The 15,720-nt window shown below is 39.1% G+C and overlaps 1 protein-coding gene across 1 annotated transcript in view; it reads right to left on the reverse strand.

The window, feature by feature from the left end:
* Positions 1-15,720, reverse strand: part of LOC133530791 (uncharacterized) — a 48,583-nt gene that overhangs the window by 4,580 nt on the left and 28,283 nt on the right. The window contains 4 exon segments of the mRNA XM_061868860.1: positions 653-785; positions 1,147-1,254; positions 7,383-7,535; positions 7,782-15,720. Of these exon segments, the coding sequence (XP_061724844.1) occupies positions 653-785; positions 1,147-1,254; positions 7,383-7,535; positions 7,782-15,720 (8,333 nt within the window).

Genomic DNA, 15,720 nt, shown 5'->3' on the forward strand with positions numbered 1-15,720 from the left:
AACTAACGTCGCTGATATATTCTTGTCTAAGAGCTAATTTCATCTTATCTGTATGATTCCTCACCAATCTACGTCATCACCAAACTTAATTGGAGTTGGGCGGGACATGTTGCCAGGCAGAGTGATGGCAGGTGGACTACAATGTTAACGGAATGGTGGCCGCTTTCGGATGAAAGAAGCGCCTGGCGTCCGTTGGCTGGTTGGGCGGACGACATTCAGAAGATTGCGGGTCACTTTTGGATGCGATTAGCTCGGGACCGGGACAAGTGGCGTGCTAAAAGAGAGGCCTATGAAGGAATGAATGAATATGTTTTTATTTCATGTAACCAGGGACACATTTCATTAGTAGAACTTACAAACTAAGGGGTTAGTAGAACTTACAAAACAACACTGACAGAAGAATGCAACCCCTCGAAGTGCGACAAGTAGGGACAGTCAGTCCTGTCTGCTGTCATTCGTAGGATGCTGTTGGGACTGCGGCGTACCCGGCGCTCCAGGGATGACACGATGATGATTATGTATATGTGCACTACAACGTTAACAAGGAAGTCTGAGGATTCGGGATCGGTTTGCAGTTGTGGGAGGCAAGGGTTAATTTTGCGCACGAGGTATGAGGACCTACGTAGTTTAAAAGAAAATGTCAGGTACTTACGAGTGTGCGAGTGATGTTCTTGGTTGTGCTCGTGAGCAGGCGAGTTGGCAAAGAGTAGCTCCGCCTCGGGAAACAGTTCTGAAGCTGAAGGAGAATCAACGCCCAAGTCTTCGCACTCCTCGGATAATGACTTCTGGAAAACGAAACGTTTTATAAATGAGTACATGTGTCAGGCTACAATAAATACATGTAACGAGAATGAACCTCAAGTGAAAAAAGACTGTGACATCATGGCCGGGCCCAGCTGGAAAACGCAAGCAAGGAAAACCATTAGAAATTGATGGAAAAAGGCAAAACAAGATAAAAATGGAAGAAGTTGGAGAGACCTATACTCGAAAGAGGTCCTTAATATCCGAGACATAATTTATATATTCATTTAACAATTATTATTTCTTAAGTTAATCAAATTAAGTAATAAATTTATGATAATGACGTAATGTATAAAAAAATTGAATTTATTTACAAGTCAATTATTTATCTTTGACAAAACTTACCTGTAGTCTCAATTCGTGTTCCAGTATAGCGTACTTGTGCCTCAGAGCCGCCGCCGACACGTGGGCAAGCCTGTGTTGCCTCTGGGAACCGTCTTTCTTTTGCACAACCTACAAATTGCAATATCCATTAGTTCCGAAATTTTATTTAATTAAGAAAGTGCCACATTAGACATTTATAAAATACTATGAACTGTACGTAAAGGTTTGTATGACGGTTATATTTATACAGGGTGGGTAAATAAGAGTGATACCTTTGTATTTAAAATTTAATTACATTAAGTGCAAAATGTATAATATATTTTTTCATAAATATATTATTCAGGGTTGGCAATTGGATATGGAAGATAATTTCTGCCAAATATTTAGCTCTAGCAGCAAGCAAATATTTCTCAAATGTTTGTGTTGTTTAAATCACGTTCCTAGCTCGATTAATTTCGAGAAAAAATGACAGTGATTGGCACCCAAATTCCCCAAATTTAGCGGCTCCTGACTTATTTTTGTGGGAATATATAAAATTACGTCTCTTTACTAATAAGCTGATGAAATTTACACAAAAACAAACAGTTAAAACCGACTATCTGATACAAATTTACTAGGAAAACGCCAAAAATGTGCAAAAATATGCTGAAATTGCGATGATAAGGACTTACATTTGCCTGCATTATGTTCCGCGTGTATTTGCTATCCCTGAATAATATATTTTAAAACAATACTTAATAATCTTTGGACTTAATGTAGTTAAAATTTAAAAACAAAATGTATACTTCTTATATTTGCCCATCCGGTATAAGGTCAATGTGTATCGCAGATAAGACTCAGGCAAGAGCGTTGTCTACGGCAGTCAGCAAAACCATTACGTTAGCACCTCTACATACATATTTGTTTGCTGAGATGCTAAGCTAATAACTTTTCTGACTAACGTAGCTAAAACACAGTCAGAAAAAAAGAGCTTCACTCCTGCTCTACCAACCTTCTGTTCTGTAAGTGGAGCATGAAGCATGAGTTCAAATGCAAGAGTTAAAAAGCGGCAAAGGACCACATTGACCTTATACAATACAGGTTTAAACTGAAAATCATGGGTGGGTTTTAAATTAAGTAAATGATTAATATTCAGTTAATTTCTCCCTAATGTGACACTTAGAGCAAAGACAATTTGAAATAGAGGTGGATTGTCAAAGAAAACTTTATAGCCACAGTAAATTTACTGGCATCATTCGACACATTTTAGAACGCCATTTGACGTTGACCCTTATCCTTTCTTATAGCCAAAAGTTACGGAGCCATCGCTCGAAACGATGCCGCCATACCTTCGGCCTATGATATATTAGATGGCGACACTTTTTGATATTTAACAAATTTATCGGTGAATGAATAAGAATCAAAGTGAAATGGCGTTCAAGTTTTAATTATGTGTCGAAAGATGGCAGTAAATTTACTGTAGCTACAAAATTTTCTTTGACGATCCATCTCAATTTCAAATTCTCTTTGCTTTGAGAGCTTTTTTTATATTTGTATAATTAAGATGTCGTTATTATAAGTCTGATGCACTGCCTATTATGACTTCTCAATTAACATAACTCATAGGCCACGGACTGAAATCAAAAACGCGCGGCGAGCGCCAAATCAATGCCTTTCAGTCCTTTCATTCATTTGGTCGAGCGCAATGTATGTATACTGGCCAGTCCGCGGGCTAAAAATTAAAGACAGAGGCTTGGTACTTAAACACAAAACATCAGCCCATTAATTTGTAGGCAATTTACATCAAACTTTTAGAAGCGGAGCTCTAAGACCTTGTTTAAATAGAGAGTGAATCTATTCCACATGGACTTTAAAATTGTGATAACAAAAAAAAGTACGTCTGGGTCATTTTGTCCATGAGGCCAAAGATAATTTGAAGTAGAGGTGTATTGTCAAAGAAAACTTTGTAGCGACGTAAATTTAATGCCATCTTTCGACACATGATTAAAACTTTTAGAACGCCATTTAACTTTGATCCTTATACTTTCACTGATATGTGTTCAATTTGTTAAATGTCAAAAAGTGACGCCATTTAATAGATTAGAGGCCAAGTAAGATGGATCAAAGTTAAATGGCGTTCTAAAAGTTTTAATTATGTGTCGAAAGATGGCAATAAATTTACGTCGCTACAAAGTTTTCTTTGACAATACACCTCTATTACAAATTCACATTGATAAGGTACAGAATTTTGTATCTTTGGATTACGTCATTGAACGAATGATCGAGCCATTTGTGTTTATACGTTTACAGTTTTTTTAAGATCCATGTGAAATATCTATAGAAAATTATACCACCAAATAGTCTGCACATTTTCTTACTTAAACAAGCTCAAGGCTTCGAAAACTGAAACATGACGATGACCGCGACGAAGCTGAAAGCTTTTGAACATGTTGGTGATAATTATTAAATAAAATTAATTTGAATGACACATTATTAAACTTAATGACTTATAATTATAATTAAGGACATAATTAGTTTTGGGGAAACGAACGACTAATGAAATATACCGTACAATGAAGATCTTTAGGATGATTCTACAAGATTTATAAGTTGTTTAGGCAACAATATTTCAGGCAAAAAATAATAAATTGTATAAATAAGGCTGGCTACTATAGATGAATTTCATTCATTTTTTGATATAGATAAAAATTCTTGCCTAGACTAGAAGTATGAGTCGTTATTCTTTAAATAATATAGATATGGCAGTAAAATGTTTTTTTTTGCCAATCCTTTCGGTAGCCAACCGGACTGCATAAAGGAGACAATGGCTTTGCTTTACAGATTTGAATCTAAGTAAGCCTGAAAAATCGACTGAGTTTATAATCTGTATCTTTAGGTATTTAAATAAAAGTAAACAAACAATTTGTACATTTTCGGGTAGTTATAACATTTATTGGCTAACCAACCAAATACAAAACCGCCTGGATCTGTCACTGAACGACCTGACTTTAACCTACATTATTTGATCATGTAATGTTTTCTTTTACCCTCAAGGAGCCATTTGGGGATAGATTTTGTGTATTGTTTTAAATACCTAAAGATAGACAGTATAGCTCTACTATACATGCCATACATGGTGTGGTCAATAAGCTATTTTAGCGAAAATTTGATGGTGGTTTAAGGAGTCGTCATCAATTGCACGCTGCTAATGTAGGTTAATACGGGAAAAAATGTTTGGGTATTTTTTTTTTGTTTTTATTTAATGTACTAGTTTGAAAGGACGTCAAGCACGAAGATTTTTGTACATTGACTCGTTATTTCCTATCTGTATGCACGCACATGATTATTTCGCTGTCCCGCCTATGCTAGCGAACATTTACACAGTGCGAGCGAGGCAGCAATATACGCGTAACGTGCTATAGAAATGGAGGGTCAATGTGCGAAATTCTTAGTGCTAAGCCTCCTTACTTTACATAATATATCATTTTTAATTTGGCTTGCTAGTAATGTTTTGTAGAATCACCCTAAAATTAGGATCATGCACGATAGTGATGCAGGGTACTCGACAATGGGAGAACCTCGACCAACATGCAAAATAAAGACATTTAGAGTTGAAAGACTAACTAATCCACGTAGGAAGCTTAACCTGGTCAGAACTTCAAAAACAACAACTAGAAACAAGGGCGAATTAATAAAAGTCCTACGACGGTTTTGAGATCGTCGAGTGTGAGGATGCCTTAAGTAGTTTGGAAGCGACACCGAACTTTTTCGACACTGGCTTGACTATTGATATGACGTTATGTCAACTTAAATCATATTTTTAGCGAAAAATAAGAGTGAATTGTGATCTGCACTAAAGTTTCGATGAGTGCTCGTATTTATGCTTATTTCTATCGAAAGCAAGCTGCATAAGAAGAAATGTGGGCTGGCATTTTGTCCGTATAAACGTTACGATTTTTAGTTACGTTCCCGAATATACCTTCCTCAAAAATCAAACGTATTGAAGCGCTTCACGCTTCTTCGCTGCGAATTCCCGCGGAGAGAGCGACAGATTTACCATTTTACTTATATGTAATTAGAAAAATTTCAAATAAAACCCATGTGGTACAGTCGCCATCAGATATATCGGAGCGGCGGAGTTGCTCAAAAATATCTGAACTAACGTCTTGACAGTAGGGGTTTGAACAAATATTTGTGATCGCCTTGGCCGCCCCGATATATCTTATAGCGACCGTACAACACTTATGAGGCATATCTGCTCGTAGGAGGCAAAGCTAGGAGTTGGTCCATGAGTCACCGTACATAGTAGGTAAGTCTCTTTCATTTCTAGCCGTATTTATATATCCTACATACTAAAATAACATATCGGTTCCATAAATTGGGTACAGTAAACTTCCATTTTAGTATCTAAAAATAAAAACAAGGTATGTGAAAAAAAAAGTATATACATTTTTATAGTTGGGAAACACCAAATCGTAGTTTTCTTATGGAATTTACGCCAGTTAGCATTTCCTCATAAGCGTTTGCAGCAAGCGATGTCGCGTCCAAGCGCACTTAGGCAAACTGACACCAAACGAGAGCTGACAAAATAAACGTATGCGTGCAGGACTACTAAAGAGGCTCGCTAAATGACTCATTTACACGCCCTGACTTGCCACCACCGACAACTGGAAATACTATAAGCTTGTATTTCGTTGATCGTGCACTTTTCCTCAGAAAGTAGCTCAGGGGTCCATTTCTCGAACGGTATTAGACATTGTGCAACGAGGGGGGTAAGTGAAATTTTGGAAGCGAGGGTGGTAATTCCCGACAGCCGGAGCCTGAAGGGAATTAAATACCCGAGGTTGCAGTATTCTTACCCCCGGAGTTACACACAATGTTTTTCATCAGACTTGCGAAGAAAAAACTAAATTTTAAGCTAAATAATTCTTAAATACGGTGATATTTCAAACATTCGTCCGCCATATTGTCACTCTTTGACAGGTTAGGCATCAAAGGCACAGACCTTTTCGGCATTCAGCCACGATTGAAAATTATGTAAAAATATTTTAAACTGCTGTTAAATTATTCAAATTAAATATTTTTAAACATAAACAAACATATTAAATTATTAACGGCAGTATTTTAAAACGTAAAGTAAAAGTAAAACTCATTTACACTACGTGGTTTCTATGAATTCGTGACATAATAAAAAAAAAGTTACAACTACCTAGCCTAGTTATAGCTTTTTTTTTTTCACAATCCTTAACTCCCGCGGGAATAATATAGGCCTTTGTCCTTCAGTACACCTTTTTCAAATAAGATCTTTTTCAAGCAAGTGTGATGAAAATATTATTAGTCCACGAACTGTCAAGTCGTATGGTAACCCATGGTAACACACTAATAATATTAAACTAATACCGTTCGTCCGTAATATATTGTATTATATTATATTGTATATTTATTAGTATATTAGGTATTGTTTTAATACTTATATAAGTAGTATGTGTGTTTGTATTTAATAGTCTCCTTATTTAGCTCCTTGCACTACCTGTTGACTTTTGTATGAGTTCGAAATTTCCTGCTACCTAAAGGTTGTCTGGAAGAGATCGCTTTTTAGCGATAAGACCGCCTGTTGTTACCTGGTTCTATTTTCCTTTAAAATTCATTTGTAGTTTTACATGTATGTAAAATGTATAATTGTTGGTGCAATAAAGAATATTTACTTACTTACTTACCGTTCGAGAAATGGGCCCTAAGAATTACGAGCAGCAAAGATCTAAAGACTTTAGTTGAACTAAGAAAATTGATAGATTTCATGTTTGAAGATATTTCGCCTAATCAAAATTGGCATTGTACGAAGGAATACCTACTGTAAATTTATGAACCATTTACTTAGAAAACATGTTTTAACAATAGTTGTTAAAGTTGTACAGTAACCTTTAAGTATTAAATATGAGAATTTCAATTGTATCTACGTAGTGGCGTGGAATTGCAGTGTCAGCTTATTGCTTTTACGGACGAAATCCTTGATATCGTATGTTTTGCTGACATCATTCTATATGACTATATTTCAATGTCCAACAATCGCAGCTCCTATTTCAGTGGCAAGAAAGGACAGCTAAACGAGCGGGCCTATGATGGTCGATTTTATCGCGCGAAAAAGACTTGCTAAAGCGTTAATATCTCTCGCAATTTACAGAGTGATTAATGCTTTAGTTTATTTTTATCACGTGATAAATGCGACCATAACACGCCGTCTGATCTGAAGGGGTAGCGACGGCTCTACGATATATCACCTGGTAGGCCTTATCGTCGCAATCGGACGGGTCTATATCGTATGTGCAACGCGGCGAATCGACGGCGTATGACTTTTTCGAGTCTACGTCGAACATCTTATCAAATATCCTTTGCGCTTCCATATCGGGACTGTATCGATCTGGGATCTGATCCTGTGGTTGCAAAATTTGTGTCACACGAGTTTTACGGTAGCTTAGATAGTGGAATCATCAGTAGTCCCAGCAAAAAGTAACCTTTGAGATATCATTATCAAAATCTGCCAATAGCTTTTAGACATTATTTTATTCTTAAAAACTAAAATTGGATTAGTATAAATTTAAATTAAACTCCGAAATCCACTGATGATCCAACGATTTTAACAAGTATAATATAGGCCGATGAATTGATGTTGAACTTACCAACACGGTTCGATCCATGTTGTCAGTGCGCACGGTCTCTTCGTAGGTGTAATCGTGCGCGTCGGTGGACGGCAGGTTCCACGGCTCCGAACCCTCGGGGCTCGAGCTGCGCTCCGGCTTCACTTCGTCGCGGTCCGTCCAAGGAGAGCTGGTGGCGCGCGTGTCGACGAGCTCAGGAGGCGTTGGACCCGGTGTCGGCGAGGCTGTGCTGTCTGGAGGCTGTACCGTTGTCGCTGTTGCCAAGTTAAAAGCTTGAAGGTTATGTAACGCAGCCGTAGGTAATCTCACGTGCCGAACCCCCGGACGGGCTAGCACAGGCTTCAAACCCGCCGGCCCTATCAACCGCTGAAGTAGCAACGCATTGGTCGCGCCGCCTTCGCCTCCAACAGTCAATAATTTCGGGCCTCGATTGGTCACAATAGCGATCTGCTGGCCACCTTTCACCATGGAAACGGGTAAGATGTAGTTAGCTGGCATCAGAACTGCAGTGGCTGGTTTTCCAGTGGTCCCGCGAGCGACAGTGATCGTCTGCCCATCTGCCACTATAACGTTTCGCTGAGGTTGCGGCCGAGGCTGGGTGACCGTCAGATCTTGATCAAAGGTTATCTTTCGGGCCACTTTACGCGGACTGTCTTGTGGGGAGTGACTGTCTAGACAGCTTTCTGTACAGTCCCCTTGAGAAGTACCGCAGCTACTGTCTTCCGAGCCCATCGTTCGGCAGGTGTCTTCGCCGTGTACGGGGCTCATGTCCCTCGTACCCGATCGACGTGAACTAGAACTCTTCTTGCGTTTCGATGATCCTGGGTTCGAAGGTGGATTGGACCTCCTACGTGGTGCAGGTTTATCTTTATCTGGTGAGTTTTCCACTTGCTCTTTATATTCAGCGAGTATGTACAGTATCCTTTGGGTAGTTTGCTCGTCTTCTAAAGGTTTCTGCGATGAAGTCTTCGGCGGAACAGAGGAGCTCAATTTAAGGGTGTTTGGTGGATTTGAGGTCGATTTCGGTCTTGATTTTGATTTAGAGCCCACTTTGGATTTTGATTGGGAAGACATTTCCGTGGGGGACGAATCTGTGGTCACAGTGTGAGGTATTTGTCCGTGCGTCGAAGATGTCGGTGAATCTGCGATACCCGAGGAGTCCGGCGAACGCACGTAGGTTGACGTTGTGGGAGTAGTCACAGTAGTTTTTCTGTTAACATAAGCCACATTTAGTGACTGATTGTTTCCGATAGTGTATAGTACTTGTGAGGTTGATTCTGTAGAACAGTTGCTAGAAGCGTTACCATCAGTAGTGTCGGAAGAAGTATGTATTTTAAAAGAGCTATTGTTTGCGTTTGCACTCGGTGTAGATGTGCTTCTCTCTTTGACTTGTTCTAAAACCATGTCAAATTCTCGCAGCTGTTCTAATGTGGACGAGCTCATCTGAGATTCAGGAGAGGACGATTGATTTTCAGAAGGGACTTTAACGGGTCGGCTTGCTTGAGATGGCAGCCTAATTGTTTGTTGGCCCAGCGGCGGGGCGGCCGTTAACACAAGTTGTTGGTATACCGGTTGGTTAGCACCGCTTATAACGTTTCTTTGGATTTGGAAAAACGATGGCCTGACGACTCTGGCACCAGGCACCATTTGCGGGGCTTTACTCAACATGGGTAGTTTTATTCTCATTTGCGTTAAGACTGGCTGCGGCTGAGGGTTTTGAGCGTTTTCGTTTGAACCACTCGCATGGCTGTTATTTTCTTCTTGTGAACTCTCATTATTTGTTGCTGTCCGGCTTTGAGGAACAATCTTAATAATAGAAGGCTCTATTTCTCCCTGGTTATTTTGCGATTGTGTTTTAGATGAGTCATCATTTATTAACTCGGTGCTAGGGACTGTTATTAAATTTATAGTTTGCCCTCCACCAATATTGACAGGTATTTGACGCGTATAAATTACGCCACCGTGCATAGTTTGAATGTTCATGGGAGCGATTGTTTGCTTGATTTGTTGTACGATATTGGATTGCGATTGAGAAGTTACTACTGGTTTCCTAATAAGCAGCGGCGGACTTGAAATAGTTCCCATGTGCTCCAAGTTAATTGCATTGTCGTTCGCCGGGCATTCAGCATTTTCAGAGTTATTATTTACGGGAGGTAAATGAGAATTGTTAGTCGCAGTCTCCCCCTGTTTTTGACTGCCTTCTTGAAATACCGGTTTGCCGAATGCTTGGTTAAATTTTGGCAAGCTAGTAGACTTTTCTAAGCCAGGCGTTTTGCTTGACGAGTTCTGTATGAATTTGGCGTAATTTTCTTCATAGATGGAACGAGATTTAATTTCTTGTTGGCTAGGGCTTTCTTTATTTGCAGTCGAACCAGTTGGAGATGAGTTCAATTCTTGAGACTCCGTAGGTTTTGCTGGCGTGGTCTGAGCATTAGGAGTCTCAATAGGCTGTAGTCTTAAAACCATACTTCTCTGGTGCGGTGCGTTCAGCTGAATAGCTTTGCCGTCCGCAGACTTGCATACGAATTGTACCATTTTTTGCTCATTTGACCCTTGTACGTTAGTAAGATTTGTTAGAAGATTGACACGCTTTAATAGTTGGCCAGTGCTAGCAGTCTTCTGGTTTCCTGTGTTAACAATATGGAGTAGTTGGTTTCCGCCCTGTTGAAGACCTGCGTCGACCAATGACAGACCGCTAAATGAATTAGCTTGTGGTGTTAGGGTTCCATTTGAAGCTTGGCCCGATGTTGCATTTTTGTTTTGCACGATATGCAGAACCTGGGTGGCGTTAGGCGTGCTTATAACTGACTGTTGAGAGTTATCTACAAGTGTAATCTGGTTGCCCGAAGAATTCTTTCCTTGCACAATATGCAAAACTTGAGGCCCAACTGGCGTCGACTGCGATTGGCTGGTTTCACTAGACCCCGTCTGATTCAATGGCGGAGGCAAAATTTGGGCTAAGGCTTGTTGTAGAGCCATTGCGTTTATTGATGTCTTCGAGTACGTATTTGTGGTAGTTTGAGTGGTGTTTAAGGAGCCTTGTCGTATCTTCTGAGAAAGTATATTTACTAAAGCATGAGCTCTAGTGTTAGTTACAGTTTCTGGTGTTGTAGTGATGCCAGCAGCGCTCATGGCATGCGCGATTTGATCTGTTTTCTCCGAGGTTCCATTTTGTTGACGCTGCTGAGAAAACGTTTCAGAACTGTTATGCTCAGAAAAGTCATAATTTATACTTTTGGCATCAGACTTGGCTGTTTTATTTTCGAATGAATAATCCATACTTTCGGGCGTTGCGTTATTTAGAGTATGCAACTCTGTATCAGAAGAGTTACTTTTCTCCTCTTTAATGTCCGGCAGCTCTTGTTTTATTTCAGGGCTTTCTTCTGCTTTTATTTCCATTTCAAGTGAAATCGTTTGTTCAGTAAGGTCAACATTGCTGTCTTGAGATGCGAGACTAGCTTGATTTTGTTGCGCATATTCTTGGAGAGGTAAAGACAAATCGGCAGTTGTTAATTCTGTATATTCGGTTTTTATTTCAGATTGAGAGTCATCGTTGGGGCTATTGTCCACTGAACACTGGGACGGACTGGCGTCCGAAACCTGTGTTACTCGCGGGTCACACGTTACTGGATTTTGAGCAGCTGCACTCACAGGAAGCTGGCCTACTTGAACCACTTGAACTATGACGTCAGTTGGGACTGGTTTTACATAATCTAAACTACAAAGACCAAAAATGAAATCTTCCGGGTAAAGTTCATCTTTAGTATTCTGCTGCACCCAGTCATATTTCAATTCAATTGATGATTTCTTAAAAAATTGCCGAACCTTATCCCGTAGTTCGATGAAATTTACATGTTGCCTTATCTTCTTTATTTGATCGTCGTTGTTCGTTGTTACATCGTTGCAGTCGTCGGGGTCTACGGACTTAGAAACCGGCTGAGATTGCTTTACGTCCGACAGAGTCGCAGCCGAAATATTTGATTCGCTTTGTTTTTTCAAAATTTGGATGACTCTGCCGGACCCCTCACCAAAACCCATATTGAAATTTGTTTTAGTAGTCTCCATTTTTGGGTCTTCTTGGGCGGCATCACTTTTATTATATTTGTAACTAATTTCTTCAACAAATGTTTGTGTTGCGGGATCCGGTTGATAACTATCATAATCTTCTAAATCAACAAATAAACGTTCATCAACAATGTCGTCTGGAGCCACATCATAACAATCGCTATTTATGGGCCACTTGCCCATTAGATCTTCAATTTCAATACATTCTTTATGAAAAGGGCGTGAATATGAAAACTTAACTGACGAACAATAATCTAATAGTCGCTTATATTCTTTGCTGTAGGCTAATTCGATCATGCTGAATTGCGTTTGTTTTGAACAGTCAATGTTTTTACTTTTTCTGTATTTCTTTTCTGAAATTTTTACATCTCTCATGCTGATTTTACGTTTTCGGGAATACGTAATTTCAGGTTCTTTTACGTGAAAATCGATATCGTGTAAGTCATTCGGTGCATAGTCAGTCCCGCTTTCACTATTTAATTCTTGACTGTCGTTAGATACGTTGCTGTTATTGCTGCCTGCTTGGCTTAGTGGAAATATGTATACATCTTCAAACTCAAAACCTTTGAGATTGATATCATCAGCATTATTAGAGCAAGGCGACGCAACGGCAACTGTGTCTTCTTCAACGTTGGGACTTACAAATACAGCTTTTGTTTTGTTACTGTCTTCATCATTTTCAGTTGTGATGTTTACAGTTAAGAAATCATCTTCTTGAATTAACTCGTATTTGCATTGGGGCTTTGATTGTAAAGGACAATTTTTGTTAGTAATTATGTCACAAGATGGTGTGTCCTTTCTAAACTGCTCCTTTAAACTTAAGCTATTGATATTAAAATCATTTACGGAAACAGTATCTTTCGTACAGTCAGTAATATGGCTACTTATTAAATTTGGTGTAGTAATGTCTTGTTTCTTTTTTGGTTGTTTAATATAATCATGATAGTTAAAAGCAATTTTATTACTATCTATAAAATTTGGTGATTTAATCTCCGAATCGTGATTTACTTCCGAAGCATCCTCTTTAACCATTTGGGTTATGTCTTTACTGGTGTTCATCAACGTTTCAACAATATCTATATCGGTAACGTCTGTAGCAATAACTACAACTTCACAAACATCAGGAGGCAGCTGGTCTATAGAAATTTCATCAAATCCATCACTGTTATCAGTTTCTTCTGTATGCAAAGTATCGGTAATTGGGTCTTGGTTACTGTCATTTTTATTCATCTGATTTTCTTTAGTTTCAATATGATCGGTGAGCGGAGAGTTTACTGTTTTTGTATCCTCTGAAGCATCTTTGTCGGTAGTGTCAATTTCACTGAGGTCTGTACTTATTCGTTCATCAGTATGAACAGTTTCCTTATTATCACTAAAAGGCGATGGCGCACTTACAACATGGATGTCCTCTATATTGTCTTTGTTGGAGTAGTCAGTTTCCCTTAGTGAGCCTGCCAAGTCATTTTCTACCCCCTTTGGCGGTCCGTTGCTGTTGATTATGCTCATTTGATTATCTTCATCGTTAGTTTCAATTTTATCGCTAGGCGGTGGAAGAGACATTACTTCTTGATGATCCTTAGTAATGTCGCTGTCGAAAGAGTAACATTCTGCGTCCTTCAACTGTAACATATTGGTTACTGCCTCTTCATTGCTCAAGTTAATATCCATTTCTTTCTCTTTCTCAGGTTGAGAGGTTATTTGTTGGTTATCCTCTGCAATGTCACTGTCTAAGCAGTCAGTTTCGCTAGATAATGCGGCGGAATATTCTACCGCCTTCGACTGTGATACAACATTTACTGCGTCCTCGTCACTGATATTAATACTCATTTCATTTTCTTTTTCAAGTTCATTATTATCGGAGAGCGATGGTGATGTCACTTCTTGGCTGTTCTCTATAACATCCATCAAGTTAATATCCATTGGTTTCTCTCTGACAGCTTCAGCATTATCGTTACGTGACAACGGAGAGGTTATTCGTTGGTTATCCTCTGTAATGTCACTATCTAAGCCGTCAGTTTCGCTAGATAAAGCGGCGGAATATTCTACCGCCTTCGATTGTGATACATCATTTACTGCCACCTCGTCACTGATATTAATACTCATTTCGTTTTCTTTTTCAAATTCATTGTTATCAGTAAGCGACGGTGACGTCACTTCTTGGCTGTTCTCTATAACGTCCATCAAGTTAATATACATTTGTTTCTTTCTGTCAGCTTCAGCATTATCTTTAGGTGGCAGCGGAGAGGATATTTGTTGGTTATCCTCTGTAATATCACTTTCTAAGCCGTCAGTTACGCTAGATGATGCGGCGGAAAATTCTACGGCCTTCGATTGTGATACATCATTTACTGCCTCCTCGTCACTGATATTAATACTCATTTCATTTTCTTTTTCCAATTCATTATTATCGGTGAACGACGGTGATGCCATTTGTTGGCTGTTCTCTATAACATCCCTCGAGTTAATATCCATTCGTTTCCCTCTGTCAGCTTCAGCATTATCTTTAGGTGGCAGCGGAGAGGTTATTTGTTGGTAATCCTCTGCAATGTTACTGTCAAAGCAGTCAGTTTCGCTAGATAATGCGGCGGAATATTCTACCGCATTCGACTGTGATACATCATTTACTGCCTCCTCGTCTAAGATATTAATACTCATTTCATTTTCTTTTTCAAATTCATTATTATCGGTAAGCGATGGTGATGCCATTTGTTGGCTGTTCTCCAAAACATCCATGTGTTTCCCTCTGACAGCTTGAGCATTATCTTTAGGTGGCAGCGTAGAGGTTATTTGTTGGTTATCCTCTGCAATGTCACTGTCTAAGCAGTCAGTTTCGCTAGATAATGCGGCGGAATATTCTACCGCCTTCGACTGTGATACAACATTTACTGCGTCCTCGTCACTGATATTAATACTCATTTCATTTTCTTTTTCAAGTTCATTATTATCGGAGAGCGATGGTGATGTCACTTCTTGGCTGTTCTCTATAACATCCATCAAGTTAATATCCATTGGTTTCTCTCTGACAGCTTCAGCATTATCGTTACGTGACAACGGAGAGGTTATTTGTTGGTTATCCTTCGTAATGTCACTGTCTAAGCCGTCAGTTTCGCTAGATAATCCGGCGAAATATTCTACCTCCTTCGATTGTGATACATCATTTACTGCCTCCGCGTCATTTATATTAATACTTATATCACTTCCTTTATCAAATCCTTTATTATCGGTGAGCGATGATGATGTTACTTCTTGGTCTTCTATAATATCTTTGTCTTCTGATGAGTTAATTTCATTTAAAGGATAAATGTCATTCGGCTGTGTCTCTTCATTGCTAATGCTCAAACTTATTCGTTTATTTTCAATTGTATGAATAAACGGCGGTGAAGAGCTTGGTTTGTCGTTGTCATCACCAAGTTTTTCCAGACATGTGGCAGAATTGTCATCCCTCGAATGTGTTGGTGTATCGTTTGCTGACTGTTCAGTAGTAGCGTCTGTACTTATTTGTTTGTCTTCATTATCACTTCTGGTACTATCGCTAACCGGTGGCGGACATGATAGTTCTTGATTGTCCGCTATTATCACCTTTGATTGGGGCGTATTAACATTTACTACCTCTTCATTGAATACCTTTTTCTTTATTTCATTTTCTGCATCAAAAGTTTCAACATAATCGCTGAGCAATGAAGGGGAAGATAGTTCTCGATATTCTAATAAAATATCTTTGGCGTCAGTATCAATATAGCATGCAACACTATTTTCAACCTTTATCAAATGCGATTTATTGTCGTCACCCAATATTATATCAGATTGAGCTGGTTCCGAGGATTCCGTCTCTGTATTGTCCATAGGACTACCGGGTACTTGCGTTTTTCCCTCAAGTTTTTCAATATCATTTGGA

This window comes from Cydia pomonella, chromosome 23, assembly GCF_033807575.1.
Source record: "Cydia pomonella isolate Wapato2018A chromosome 23, ilCydPomo1, whole genome shotgun sequence".
Lineage (NCBI taxonomy): Eukaryota > Metazoa > Arthropoda > Insecta > Lepidoptera > Tortricidae > Cydia > Cydia pomonella.